This window comes from Mus caroli, unplaced genomic scaffold (assembly GCF_978045245.1).
Source record: "Mus caroli unplaced genomic scaffold, Mus_caroli_1 scaffold_9, whole genome shotgun sequence".
Lineage (NCBI taxonomy): Eukaryota > Metazoa > Chordata > Mammalia > Rodentia > Muridae > Mus > Mus caroli.
In genome coordinates this window covers 66,260,626-66,276,438 of record NW_028227264.1, presented here as the reverse complement: position 1 = coordinate 66,276,438, position 15,813 = coordinate 66,260,626, and the positions used below count along the sequence as shown (strand labels likewise).

The 15,813-nt window shown below is 45.7% G+C and overlaps 1 protein-coding gene across 1 annotated transcript in view; it reads right to left on the bottom strand.

Moving 5' to 3' along the window:
* Positions 1 to 15,813, bottom strand: part of Rtkn2 (rhotekin 2) — a 70,380-nt gene that overhangs the window by 28,514 nt on the left and 26,053 nt on the right. The window contains exons 6-7 of the mRNA XM_021174955.3: positions 14,453 to 14,647; positions 2,491 to 2,585 (exon numbers count right to left, since the gene is read on the bottom strand). Coding sequence (XP_021030614.1) covers positions 2,491 to 2,585; positions 14,453 to 14,647 — 290 coding nt within the window. The remainder of the gene's footprint in view (positions 1 to 2,490; positions 2,586 to 14,452; positions 14,648 to 15,813) is intronic.

Here is a 15,813-nt window from a genome sequence, read left to right as displayed (position 1 = left end):
AAATGATAAAAGTAATCAGCCCTTGTTGGAAGAGACAGGCCTATGATATATATTATATGTGTGTGTATAATATATATGTAAATGTAACATATAATATGTAATATATAAATTAAAAAAATATATACTAAACTAACAATAAAAAACCACTATTTAAAAATTATGTGCACTAAATAACAGAGGCTGAAATCATACACAGTAAAACAGAACAACCACAAAAACTGGAACACAAAACTAGATCTGTTCACACTTCCTGCTGCAGAGACTATGCGAATCCACCATTATTTCTAACAAATAATTAACATGCTAGTGGGTAAGGCTGCTGGGCCTGTTTCGGGGATGAGCATTAAAACCAAGAGGAAAAGAAGTCCTGATGAGAAACAGATTGGGAGCAGACAATACCACAGGGGCCATATGATATAAGGCAGTGTGTGTGTGTGTGTGTGTGTGTGTGTGTGTGTGGTTTCACATTGATAAAGTTCACATTTGGACTAGGTCCACATAGACCTACGAAGATACTTTTTGGTACTGACTCAAGCCATAGGAAAGCAGAGCGAGAGCGAGAGCAAGAGGGAGAGAGAGAGAGAGAGAGAGAGCGAGAGCGAGAGAGAGAAAGAAAACCAACACTGAGTAGTAGTGCAGCAGGAATCACAAATGCTCGCCACTAAAGACAGTTTAATACACAGCTCATCCCCATCACAGTTCAAACCATGGCATGTGGGGAAGGCTGTACGGATGGCAGAGCCATGAGAGACCAACAGGGAAGCGAATGTCATGGAAGCTGGGACATGTACATCCAGAGTTCCGAGGGGACCTGGTATTGGTGAGTAGTAGCTAGAGATGCTCTTTAAATGGTCACAGGTTTTACAGCCCACCCACCACCCTCCCCCTGTTCTTAGTAAAATTTCTTATATGAAGTGGAAACTTAAGGGTTCTTTGGAGAGTCAGTTATGTCGGATGGTGTTTTGCTGGGGCAAACACGTGAAGGAAATGTTTTCCTGAAGTGGACACAGCTCTGTCTGCTGAAGCAAGCACGTGAAAAGACATGTGCTGAAGGATTCTTCACTGATGACACGCGTGCATTAGTCCGCCTTACATTGTCTAGTTGAGCTCCATTTGTTGTCTCTACAGAGAGAAACCACACCAAAAAGCTGCTGATGGTGTGCTGCGGCTTCTTGCCGCTTCCTTGGACTCAGGCCCATTGGCAGAGTGATGCCAGCTGAGACAGACTCACATAGAGTTTTGCTAAGACAGACTCGTGTACCGAGGCAAGACACATCAACGAGGCAAGATCAAGGGAGGGCACGTGATGTTTGGCAGGAGTATAAATAGGACTCAAAGGACCGTGAGAGGGGCTTGCTTATAGAGCTAGCTTTATGACGATTCTTCTCCCTCTGATGCCTTCGATGATCTTTCCTTTGTTGAGAGAGGCACAGCAAAGAACTTCTCCTCTCCCTGAGTCCCTGCTGGTTCTAGTCTCTCCCACTGCCGCATGCACGCCGGATTCGGCTGAGGCCTGGCTGTTCCTACTAAGTCCTGCCAGCACTGCCACTATCCTGACACTACTGAACTGGACTAGTGGTCGAGCCATAAAATGTTTGCGAATGGATCGAGCTACCACTGCTGATCTGTGAACTGAACTGCTCCAAAGACCCATTTCTAAACAGTTCCACTTCTCCACTTATATCCTAATAATGTTTCTTTCCCACTACCTCTGGTGGGTGGTGGGCTAGAAAGAAGGTTAAATGTTTAAGAACCATCATTAAAAATAGGGTTTGAGAAATTAAAGACCACGCTTATAAACAAAAAAGTCACCATGAAATCGTCCATCCCATAGCACTGAGACCTCTGAGCGTTAAGCATGAAGCAGTGGCCATCAGCCTGCACACATTCCATAGACTTTCCCCCTGGAAAACCAGCAGGTGTGTAAAACTCAGTCCCTACAGCTGAGCTCCTAGCCCAACACTGCTCTGTACTTTCCATCCCAGGTACAGCTGGCAAAGTGCTCACAAGCCTTCCTTGTCACCTAAGTTTCTTACACATTCCCATAGATTCCTTTTAGGGGGAACAAGAGAGAGAAACTATCATTATTATTCAGAAAGAAAGTGATTAAAATGAACATAACCCTACTTTCTTCATACCCTCTGCTTTCTACCAACAGATGATTATACCTTAATCATTAACTTTAAAACCAGATACATCTGACCACCCAGTTAGCAGAGACAAGAAACATCATCTCTGAGCCTCATATAAGGACCTGGAAGACTTCAGTTCTTTCTACTGTAAGTCAGATTTAGAAAGTGGAGGGGGGACCTTAATTTTTCTCCTGTAGGGAAGAGAGAAACACACTGGGAAAAAAACAGACTCCTCCATGTGTATATTTTTCAAGCCATTATCTCCTCCAGGGGAACATGCTAAAATTAGGAATTACCGTCACCACGTGTACATACATACCTAATAAAATACACAAGAAATAACGCACAGCGCACTCACCATCTCCGTGAACAGACAGGTTATGGGTCTTAAAGCAGTCTCCAGCATTTTCCAAGGTCAGGGTGGTATGAGCCAGCAAATGGTACTTTGCACCTCTGAGGACAAGAGAGAATGCATCTTTAAATATCCTTGCATGTAGTTATCTATGCGGCCAACTATTCAAATGTTCAACCAAATAAAAACGACAAACAACCTGATCTTAAAAAACAAACAAACAAACACCGTCAATGACCCGAACAACATTTCTCTAGAAACATTCAAAAGGCACAAAAAACGACATGTAACCAAGTGAGGGGAACATTTCCAGTGTAAATCGACCACAGAGCACCCTCTACTTAACATCTACTACTAGGAAAACTGGCCACTACCAAAACCAAAGCTGGGTTTGGTGTACAGAACATAAGGAATGCTAGCTGGGGTGTGGAGAATCGGGAACCTTGCGGTAACTGCCAGCCGGAGCCATGAGGCAGCCACTGCTTAGAACAGCGCAGTGGTTCCTCCAAAAACTAAAAAACAAAAGAGGAAAATCACAGGGTAATCCAGCAGTTCTACATGAATACACACCCCCAAGAACATAAAACAAGCATGGGAATAAGTGTGTGTGTGTGTGTGTGCGCGCGCGTGCACCATTGTGCTGTGTTTACAGAGGTGTTATTTTCAAGACCCAGAGAGCTGAAAAACTCAAGTGTGTATCAGGCATGAATGGATAAACGCCATTTACCTATTTACCTATCAACCTTTCAATTTACCAATCACTTACTATCTCTCCGTCCACCCATCCGGATACTGTAGTCCAACCCTTAGGAAGGAGGACGATGCCTTGGGAAGCCGAGTGGGGAGGGGAGAAGAGCGGTTAGAGCCAAATAGGTACAGAATTTCAGTTCAGGAAGGTGAGAAATTTCTGGAGATGGTTGGTGGGAATGGCCATCCAGGACAGCCAACGAAACTTATTCCCCTTTATACCACTGACCTGAGTTCTCAAAACCTGTCAAAATGGCCAATTTAAGTCACATACATTCTGCCATAATAAAAATTTTTTAAAGTTTAGCTATAGAAGACACACATGGTGGCACACCCCAGTGGTCTCGGCAAAGCGGAGGCAGAGCCAAAAGACTGTGATCCTGGGCTCCAAAGTGAGACCCTATCTCAGAGTTTCCCGGTTTCCAAGTCTATATATCACAGATGGCAGATTTATAGTCAGTACAAGCTATTAACCAATTTAGCAGCTTTATCACTTCATATTTTGGCAATAAAATCTCTAAGGCTTTTGTATTACAAATTATTCCAATGAAGGGTCTCTGTCCCTACATTTACACGGACCCTACACCGTGCTAAGTCTTCGGCTAGGCTATAAGCTTTAGCTGTAAAAAAGATTCAACATGATATTCTGGTGCAGGCAAGAGGGGAAACAGATACAAATATATAAAACACCAGCGATTTCTAGTGGTCATCCAACCTTTTCTATGAAAGAAACAGCATGGGTGAGAAGTGCCATGCTGAGAAAGTCAGAGAGGGTGTCCCTGAGGACTGGCACTTAAGCAGTTACAAAGAGATCTCAGGGCCAGCGAGATGGCTCAGCAAGTAAATGACTTGGCTCGCCATCATGGGGACCCAAGCCCAGATCCCCATCAGCCACATAAACTCTCAAGCGGTGCACATCTGTACTCTCAGCAACGGTGTCAGAGATGGGTGGATCCACGGGCCAGTCACGCTAACTGGATGGATGAGCTCCAGGTGGAGAGGCAAAATGACCAAGCGAGACACGCACAGTTGACCTTTGACTTTGATGGCCTGAGAAAACTCAGGGCTGCGTGAAGAACTCCACATCGGTTCCAGCCCCACCTCTCCCTGTGTCCCAGTCTGCCTAACTCATTGCTGTCCCTATTGGTACGACCAGGCGAGCTGCACCCAGACCCGTTCAGGCTTCTCCCGTGACCCTTTGACGTTTCTACTTCTGGCACACCGAGCTCTCGCTCTTCCTCCCCCCCACCCCGGCCGTTTTTGTTTTTTTGTTTGTTCCTTCTTCCTAGTCTCCCTTTAAAACACCTCAGCATCATCCTTGCCAGCCTCAGCTCCCTGTGCGGGAGTACACTGTTAGCATCTGTCTTTCCCACATTAACTCCTGTCTAGCTGTCTGACAAACGTCATCTCCTTCTGGTTACGGTCTTAAAGGTCTGGAGTTTCTGCCCACATTATAGGTGAGGGAGGCCATCGAGCCTTCTTCACTGTGGTGGTCCTGTTTTGTGTTTATATTAACAAAGCACTCTTGTGGAATTCTTAAGGCATCCTGGAGATGAAATATGTACCTTGGTAGTGAATGGTTAGAAAAATTGCATTTGGGGCTGGGCTCAGTGGTAAAGGGTTTGCCTAATATGTGTGAGGCCTTAAATTCAATTCCTAGAACAGGACAAAAGAATGAATTTCTGTTCATAAATAACAACTATATTTTCCATGCCAGTAACCTTACTTTTTTGTTTGTTTTGTTTTTCAAGACAGGGTTTCTCTGTGTAGCCCTGGCTGTTCTGGAACTCAACTTTGTAGACCAGGCTGGCCTCAAACTCAGAAATCCGCCTGCCTCTGACTCCCGAGTGCTGGGATTAAAGGCATGTGCCACCACTGCCTGGCACCAGTAACCTTAATTTATGAGTTTTCATGGTTTTATTATTTTCCTGAACAGTAGAATCTTAAACCATCCCGGAACATGTTAAAGGTACACGTGTGTACTCACAGACACAGACCAAATCTGGGGAAGAGACATGTCTGACAGGACGGTTTTTCACTGTGCCAGGTGGTATTTCATAAACTGACCTCCCACTAAATCTTTAATGAGATCTCTAGAATGAAAACATGCACACAGTTAGCAAGCACACAGGCATTCTTTCATGGAATCTCTATGATTTTAAAAAAAATGTGCACACGGCAAACACTCAGGGACACATACATGTTCTCTAAGATTAAAGGACGGACATTCCAGAAAATGTCCTCTGGTAAAGTTTCTCGTGTATGAGCATTCTGCCTGCAGGTATGCCCGTGTACCACATGTGTGTTTGGTGCCCTCAGAGGGCATCAGATCTCCAGGAGCTAGAGTTACAAATGGTTGTGGGCAGCCATGTGGGTGCTAGGCATGGAACCCAGGTCCTCTGGAAGGGTAGCCAGTGCTCAGAACCACTGAGCCCTTGCTCCAGCCCATTCTCTTGGTTTTTAATTGTGTAATCCTTACTGACCAGAATAACTTTCAACACACAGTGTTTCCAGTTAATGTTTATGAATGTCTCATATTCTGTATAAGTTATCCTCTGCTAGCACTGTCTGTTCCATGTGGGCTACCCTCAACTAGCACTGTCTGTTCCATGTGGGCTACCCTCTGCTAGCACTGCCTGTTCTATGTGGGCTACCCTCAACTAGCACTGTCTGTTCCATGTGGGCTACCCTCTGCTAGCACTGCCTGTTCCACGTGGACTACCCTCAACTAGTACTGCCTGTTCCATGTGGGCTAACCTCAACAAGCCCTGACACATACCGTGCATGTTTCCACAGAGCCCTTTGCAGTCAAGCTTTTATTTTCTCCTAACATCTATGTGTACCCCCATTCCCTGCAAAACTGAGGAACTGCTGGAGAGGACTGGAGAATGAACCAAAGTACCTGAGGCGCTCCACAGCACAAGGAACGTCGGAACGGCACCCAGAACTGCCTGTCAACACGTCGCCAGCTGTGTGATAACAAGGGATAATATAGGAGCACCCTCCCCAGATGTTCATTTGGTTTCTGGAACTACATTTTGGAGAACTATCAAGTGTTTTAAGTGGATAAAAGCAATATCGTTCTTCCCTTATGAAAGAAAATGAAACAGACTTCCTATCTGCCACTGGATGCAGAATCTGTTATCTTTTGAAGAAAGATGACTCACAGTGAGCTAGAGTTGTCTGCCTGTGTCACCGAGGCTACAGTAAGCAATGGAGGGTGGAGTAGTGCTCTCTTTCAAGGAAAAAAAATCGAAAAAAATATACAATTATAATAGGTACGAGATGCTAGGTAAGGCCCAGAAGGAGGATTAAGGTGGAAAAAGGCTATTACAGATGAGCAGAGAAGAGGAAGCCCCTTGTACACAAGTCATATTTGTGTGGAGACCTGAGCAGAGAAGGGATAACTCAGTCACAAAAACCACGGGAGCTCAGGCCCAGTGGCTCAGCTGCCCATGCAGTGATTGGTTGGAATGTAGAGAGTGAGAAGGGTGGTGATGCTGGATGCTCAACTGGCCAGCAGGGGGCAGACTCACAGTGATGCTGGATATCCAACTGGCCAGCAGGGGGCGGACTCATGGCGATGCTTGATGTCCAACTGGCCTGCAGTGGGATAGACTCTCAGTAATACTGGATGTCCAACTGGGCCACCAGGGAGCAGAAGCTACGCACAGCACTAACTCGTGGGACAAATATACCGGATCTTTCTCTGAGTGATACTTGAAGTGAGCACGGTGGGTTGGTGGGTTTAGGGTAGAGGCAGCTGCTAAGGTCTGAATTCTACCAGAATGAACCGGTCCCTGTGGCTGTTGTTTGGGGGGAGTGTCTAAAGTGCAAACAGAAATATCAACTAGGGCAGATGCAGGCCTGGGGCAGTGCGGAAGGAGGTGACATATTAACACCTTCTCAAAGCTGACTCAGTGTGAACGCAGCTTCGGAAGAACACCCAGGCTTTCGTGCAAGCAACTAGAAAAATGGAATCACTAACTGATTCCAGGGGGGGGGTGGAGATGGGTGGCGAAGGAGGATTAGATACGGGCTCTAGTTTGGATCAATTCCATTTAATTGCCCATTATTGGGCAGGAAGGTAGGTGTTGAGCCAGAAGACAATGAATATCTAAATTTGAGAGCTTCAGGTACAGAGGTGAAATTTAATGAGAATTAGAAAGCCAAGTGTGGTGTTAAATAGGATTGGCCCATGGGAAATGGCTGTTTGGAGGTGTGGCCTTATTGCAAAAGGTGTGGCCTTATTAGAGGAAGTGCATCACTGTGAAGGTAGGGCTTTGAGGTCATACACACACACACACACACACACACACACACACACACACACAATCAAGTCTGGCCAGTGGAATGAGACTCCCCTCATGGCTGCCTGCAGAAGACATTCCTTGATCTGCCTGCAGATAAAGATGTAGAGCTCTGGGCTCCTCCAGTACTATGTCTGCCTGCATGCTACCATGCTTCCAGCGAGGATGATAATGGACTGAACCTCTAAACCTGTAAGCCAGCCCCAAGTGAATGTTTCCCTTTATAAGACTTGCCTTGGACACAGTGTCTATTCACAGCAATGAAAGCCTAAGAGCTTGTAAATGCTGGTGAGCAATTATGACAATTTAGAGTAAGTTGGAAAGCAGTGAGCAGAGGAGGCAGGCGAGGAACAGTAACTAAGGGAGAGGGGGGAAAAAAAAAACCAAGAAAGTACTGTCCAAGAAGACAAGTCAAAGAGCTACTGCACGGAGAGTGACCAGCTGGGTTTATCTAGAAGGAGGACACCAATGAGCCAAACACCAGGTGTGGCAGAATGTGGCTGCCTGGCTGGTCAAACAGGACTTCTGTGGGCTGCGAATCGGGAGGCAGGAGGAAGGACAACTAAAGCGATCCAAGAGAGCAGAGAAAGGTGAGACAAGCCTATGGATACCATTTCCTGAGATTGAGAACTATGGAGGCCCTTCATCGGGCTGATGTACTTAGGAGATGGGAGAGTAGAAGAGAAGCCGATGGCCCTGGGAAGTAGGAAGTGAGTAGGACTCCATCTCAATCACCGAGAAGACAGGTCCAGTGGGATCTAGTCCTGAAGCCGATGAGCCCTAGACACACAGAGGGGAGTCAAGTGGACTGGGGGACTCGACCGAAGGCCAGCATGTGCAGTCCCTGACAATCAAGAATGTCTACCATACCCGAAGCACAAGGATCGACAGTGAGAGGGGGAATGGAGAGACCTTGGGGGTTGGGGAAAAAAGAAAATCACACCTAATTCTTTAGGAGGCAAAATCAAAGGCCACAGAAGCTAAAGAGATGCCTGGTTGTGACAGGAGCTGCCACAGTGGTCATTATCCGTCTCAAAGAAAGGACCGGTTACTTTTTTTCTTAAACCTTCAACAGGCGTTGAAGTGATAAAAAAACAAAAACAAATAAAAAAAAAAAACAACCACAAAGCATTAAACCAAGCCTGGTACTCACCTGTCTTAGGGTTTTACTGCTGTTAACAGACACCATGACCAAGGTAACTCTTATAATAAAAACAACATTTAATTGGGGCTGGCTTACAGGTTCAGAAGTTCAGTCCACTATCATCAAGGTTCTGGGAACATGGGAGCATCCGGGCAGGCATGGTGCAAGAGAAGGAGCTGAGAGTTCTACATCTTCATCTGAAGGCTGCTGGTGGAAGACTGACTTCCATGCTGCTAGGATGAGGGTCTTAAGGACCCTCCCACAATGACACACCCACTTCAACAAGGCCACACCCACTCCAACAAGGCCACACCTACTATAATAAGGCCACACCTCCTAATAGTGCCACTCCCTGGGCCCAGCATATACAAGCCATCCCATCACTGCAAAGGCAGGAGCGGGACTCTGAAGGGAGGAGAAAGATCTAAAGATCATCGATGGATGTGGTCAGTGGTGGTGAGACTTTGGGAACAACGGAAAGGTAGAAGGTCGAAGGGCGTGGGAAGACTCGGATGCTATAGACCAGGCCAAAGTCCGAGGAGCTCAACAGAGCAGACAAGTTGTCTCCGTGTACATGAACTACAGGAGAGAAAACATCCAAGATAGGCAGGAAGAAAGAAAGCAAACAAAACAAAACCCAAAAATAAACAGATATGCCACGGGTTTATTTCTAGCAGACACACAATACTTTATATATAAGAAATTGTAGTGCCGGGCTTGGTGGCACATGCCTTTAATCCCAGCACTCGGGAGGCAGAGGCAGGCAGATTTTTGAGTTTGAGGCCAGCCGGGTCTACAAAGTGAGTTCCAGGACAGCCAGGGCTATACAGAGAAACCCTGCCTCGAAAAACAAACAAACAAACAAAAAAACAACAAAAAAAAATTGTACTGTCTTCCATATTTCTTATATATTTTTCTTAATATATAATATTATGATAATATGTATTTCTTATATTCTTGTAGGAGATACAGTATAATTTATTCTTACCGACCACCATACCACTTGAGATCAGTCATCCCAACCCAGCTAAAGATAAATAGTGTTCTTGCTGTGCACAGAAAAAAGCTATGGGGAACCCGTGCATCTGTGCTTACTTGGAGCACTGGAGAAAAGGTATGTTATTTATGTGTCCAATTAGGTAAAAATGATGCGAAGACCGAATTACAGGTTTTAAGGTTTTTTTTTTTCGGCTTTGTGTTAGGTTGCTTCTCCATCGCTGTAATGAACGCCATGACAGAATGCAACTTAGAGAGGAAAGGGTTTACGTCATCCTATGGCTTATCATCAGTGAAAGGAAGTCAAGGTAGGAACAGGGAGGCAGGAACTGAGGGAGGGGCTTTGGAAGAAAGGCTACTTACTGGCTTAATCCAGATGGCTTGCTCAGCCTTCCTTCCTTATATAGCCCAGCACTACTTTCCAAGGGGATGGCCCCACCTACAGTGGGCTGGGCTGAGCCCTCCCAAAATTAATATTAATGAGGAAAACACCTCCACAGACTTGCCTACAGGCCAATCTGATGAAGGTGATTTCTTCAGTTGACCCTAGTTTGTGTCAAGATATATCTATATCTATATCTATATCTATATCTATATCTATATCTCCATATCAGCACAGGCTTTAAAACATGATCATGCCCAAGAAAGCATCTCCCCCAACTACTAAAAGGTAAAAACACAGGTCATTAATCTCCGAGTCTTAGGAATGGCACGTCTAAAAATAACAGTATGAAAACGAAAGGCACTAATAATCCCTTCTAAAAACCGGGTATGCTAGAATACAGCAAGCCGATGATATGGCCAAGGAAGATAACTGGTTAAATACCAAGAAACTTCAGAGGAGATCTGGGGGGTGCAGCCGGCCGTAGTAGAAACATACACACATCACAGGGAGGAGCTGAAACCGGGGGAGGAAGCACTCTCTGCTCAGAAGCAAAGCAGCATGCCCCGCCCCCAACCACTGAAACTGGATGGGACCAACACAACAACCCCTTACCCAGCGCTCCCGCATCCCAGCTTTGTGGCTCTAGGTTCTAGTCCTGAAATTCATGCCGCTTTCCTAGTGACCTGGTTGGTGTGGTTATGCAGTGGTGGCTGGCAGAGAACCGTGACCACTTGCTTTCCTTTCAGGTACTCTTTGAGAGGCAGCATTTCTCTGGTCTAGGTGAGCAGCGGGGCAGGGACTTCCGGCCACCTTTGCAAAGGAAGAGCATGAAGTTCAGAGAATTCAACTTGACTTGCTGGTGGCTAGAGAGAGTGCGCCTGTCTCATTAACGACTAGCTTAAAATTAAGGGGGCTCTTTTCAAGGAAAACAAACAGTGGAGTATAACCACTTTTCGCAAGAATCCTGACTGACTAGCGACCTCTGAAATCTCAGGAACCCCAGGACTTCCCTGCGGCAGGGTCCTTTCCAAGGCTCGTTGTACCTGGGAGCTGAGTGACCTCTTAGTTAAATTTAGAAACAACATTAGCTTCCCCACCCTTAAACCTCTTCACGGTTCAAACCACAGGCACTTCACTTACTGGAGATGTGTTAGATTGTTTTATACCTTCATTCTAACTTAAGATGTAGCACGGGATATTCTCGGGCCATTCATTTTTATTTTATGGATACATGTTTTGCCTGCAGGACCCTCAGAGGCCAGAAGGGGACCTCAGGTGCCCTGGTACTGTGGTCACCAGTGCTCTTAACTAACTCAGCTGGCTCTTCACAGAGTAGCTTGTTTTGTTTTGCTTTTAAATTTAGTTTGTCTTCTAGTCAACTAAAATATCACAAATGATACTACAGGTTTTTAAAGTATGTTTTAACAATGAAGAACACTGCCCTAGTCACAATACAAAAGCAGTTAATTCGCTGGTTGGGGGAAAACTGGCGAGATGTAGCTGAAGAGATTTCGGTAAGCCGACATTCCACAGATAAGGGGAGGAAGTGAGTCAGGCCAGGGAACGTCCTAAAAAATTGCCAAAAATGTTCACTGTCTTCTTGAAGCCCAACAATACCATTTTATGATGGTATTTGAAGTTGCTTCATTTTTAGCCCGTGACTAATTGCATGGGCATCTTCCAAACCAACAGTGATCTCACTTGAGAAGCATTCTGGTCAGGATCAACAGCTTGTCTCTAAAACGTTACACTCGTTCCTTTACCAACTTCCCAAAAGTTTAATCAGCTACATTTTTTTCTATCAAGTAGGCTGACTGCTATAATATTGGGGTGGGGTGGGGATCAAGGGGTATGGAAAATAAAGACTACTTAGATGGGAGTGAGAGGAAAAATGCATTCTTGTCAAGAAAAGAAAAATAGCTATATTTGGCCAGATACCATCTCCTAGTTACATACTATTTTATAGGCACTCATTTTGGTTAAAGGCTAAATAAGACCTGCAGTTGAAGTCTCAACATTGAACTTGATCTGTATCTTAAAAAGCAAAAATTATTCTCTTACGCTCTCTGAATACCAGTGCTATGCACAAGCCCCTACCAAGTGAACGTTTAGAGGGGCTGCGGGCTGTGCGTGAGCCAGCACACTCTACATTCAGACCTGAAGGACAGGACTGGGTAAAATCCACTGTATTATCACATCTTTTGACAGACTTTCATGGTATAAAATAATGAAAGGTTCCTGAAACACACCTATAAAACAAAACAAAATAACTTAGCATTTGAATTCATGGGCAAATAACAGAGGCCAATTATAAACTGAAGATTCAAGACTGGGATGCTTGTTCCGGAGAGCAATAATGGAACACTCAATGAGAGGCTCCCAAGAAAACCACTGGGCTTTGAAGATAAATGCAGGCCAAAGGATCTAGCCTCATCTACGTCATCATCTATGGGTCTAGCCTCATCTACGTCATCATCTATGGGTCTAGCCTCATCTACCTTGTGCTGGCTTATCCAGAAATGCAGGGCAACGGAACGGAGCACCTTTCCGGCACCTCCCCTTCCCAAGGCTCAGGGATCAGTGTAGGATACAGAAAAAAGGGTCTAAGTAGCCAGAGGCAGTGGATCACTGCATGGATACCGTGTGTTCTGGACAGGGCAAGGCAGCCACTCACATGAACTCGCAGCAGCTATGACAGCATGCACAGGACCTGTGGACGCCCAAGCTGGACCACATCCCAGTGTGGTGTGAGGGAAGTTGGACACAGTCTCACCCCTTGCTGTGGAGCCACTGGCTACTGTTAGCTGCCAGCTAAAGAAACAGACAGCAGCATTCTTTAAGACTGCAGACTCTGGTTAATCAACCAGGAACCACACATCAAGAATATTTTGGGCAGCACACATTGGTCTGGAAGGCTTTGTGGGGGAGTGGGGGTTGGGGTGTGAGGTTGGGTGGGTAAGAGGTGGGGGATGCACCTGGGGACAGCTGGGGAAGAGGATGAATTAGAATCCAAACACCTTGCACCAAACTCTCCGAGAAGTTATTAAAAAGAAGACACGCAGGGCAAATCTAGGGAGCATCAGATTCATGTCTCCAATGAAACACGGGATTATGAGCAATGGCTGCTAAAAGAGTCAAATAAAGGACAGGTAGCAGGCTTTATGATGGACGACGCGTCAGGCTAGAAACACGTGAGCTCAGAAGTGAGACAGGAAGCCCGAACGACACAGAGTGAAAATACACCGGGTTGAGAACCTGAATCCCACCCTCAGCTCCATTACAAGGGAACGGCAATTACAGGAGCCAGGGAAATGTTTTCAAAGCAGCACAGAGATACAATCAGCTAGATTACACATACAGGCGCCCTGCAAAACCTGGCTTCCTCAATAAATAAGGCCAAGGGAAAACAGTGGATAGAACAGGCTAGAACAAGCCCCAAAGGCTCACTCACATGTCATATTACCGACCTAATTTGAACAGTCATACCTCAGGACTATACAGTCTGAAACATGCAGGCTACCAGGTCACATAGGACTTTTTTTTTTTTTTTTTTAATTTGTTAAATGCAATAATGATACTATATTGGTGTGTTAAAAACATTAAAACAAAAAGCATGACTCACATATAGAAATCCACTTAGGGAGTCAGGTTGCAGACACTTGATATATTCAGGCCGCTTTTGAGAAAAACATTTCATCTTTCTGGTTAGACATTGTAATGCTATTCCTGGTTGTCAACTTGACTATATCTGGAATGAACTACGATCCAGAATTGGAAGGCTCTCCTGTGGGCCTCATCTGGAGTCTGGGAGACACCAGTTTCTGATCTGGATCTCAGCATGGAGATCTTGAGGCACCGTGGCTATGAATCCCAGAAGATTAAGACAGGGAGATCTCTGAGTTCAAGGTCATCTGGAACAAAGCAAGTCCCAGATCCAGGCATGGTGCCACACACCTTTAATCTGGGCCACACCTGCTGAAGACATACATTAGGACATTGGAAGAAGAAAGATTCGCTCTCTCTTCTTCACCTGCTTGCATTGTGGGACTGAGCAACTGCTAGATCCTTGGACTTCCATTCACAGCTGCTGCTGATCACTGTTGGGGTAACTGTACATCATCAACCAATTCCCTTACTATATAGAGACTACCCATAAGTTCTGTGACTCTAGAGAACCCTGACTAATACCGGTGTGGAATCCCAAGCAACGCAAAAGCAGTTCACCTGACTTCCATCCTTCAAAGAAGGGGCCAAGCGCATCTCAGCTGGGTAAAGGCCACACAACCGGGCTCCCCTCTGTTGCAGGATGTTTTTTCAGTTAAATTACAAACAAGCATCGAAAGACAATGCTCTGAAATACCACCCACGCTATATTAGAGAGCTTACGCCACGGAACCAGCGAGCAAGCACGCTTCTGGGCTCTCTTCCTGGAGCGCTGCGCTGATTTTCCTTCCCGTGGCTTTGCTGATGGATGTCTTCAGCTTCTTAGCCAGCTTCCTCGGGGTGTTGGTTAGGGAGGATTCCTCTGCGCTGCAGCTGTAGACTTCTATCTTTATCTGGAAGTCCGGTCCTGCCTCGTTGCTGAAACCGAGAGCAGCGACAAGGCTGGGAGTCTAATTCAGCAGAGAGCAAAACTAAAACCCCTTGGGTGTCTTCCCAATATTTAAAATCAGCGTTTAAACCGTAAGCAATGGGACACCATGCCCACGTATGTTTACTTTCTAAATGGCCCAAGAGGGTCACTGTGACTTTTAGAACTTTTAGCTTCTAAACCAGTCTTGGGGACTTGGGGAATGACTTTATTTATTGACTGATTGATTGATTGATTGATTTAGTAAAATACTTGGCAAGCAAGCATGTGCACCTGAGTCCATTCCCCAGAATTCATTTTTTAAAAAAGCCAGGCACAGAAGCAGGGACCTGTAACCCCACGGCTGGGGAGGTGAAGGCAGACAGGTCCTTGGTGGTTGTTGGCCAGGTAGTGCAGTCTGATCAGTGAGCGCTAGGCTAGCGAGAGACTGTCTTTAAAAGCACAGTAGACCAGGCCCAAGGTCGTCCTCCGGCCTCCAGATGCACGTGCACAGGCGAACACTTCTTCGTACACATACAAGAATACTCAGCACTCGAAAGAACGTGCGTGAGCACATGCATACACAACACACACAAACAGGGGAGGGCTTTGCTTCAACTGAGCCAATGTATGCAGGCAAAGTGCTCAAAAAATATAAAGAATAAAACACCCTGATAATGCTGCTGCGCCTTTGCAGCCCTTCGATGCCACCATTTTTAAGTGTTTATATCATATGTATAATTTCTTGAAAATGACTATCTTTCCTGAATGGAATCTATGAGACCCCAAATTCCCATTTGTCTTCATATCCAGTCAACCTACTGCCTCACCTTGGCCAACAGCTATCAACAGTCCACTGTCTGGTTATAGAGAGGGAAAGGACCCCAAAACCAACATAAAGGGGTATACTTGAAAGTCCGGGTTCCCAGAGGGCAGGGCAGGCCCTGTCTTCACAAAGCACTGTTCGTACAAGTAGAAGGGACCCGATAGGGCTTTACTCAAACCCATTCAGAAATTCTCTCACTTGCATAGGGTGGATAGGTGCTTGCTTATCAAGCAGAAGGACCTTAGTCTGGGTCTTCCAAAGCCATAAATGGGATGCGGTGCATGTGTCTGTGAGACCCACGGGCCAGCTTGCCTGGTTATTCCTGATTCATACTAGGTAGAATGCAAGGGT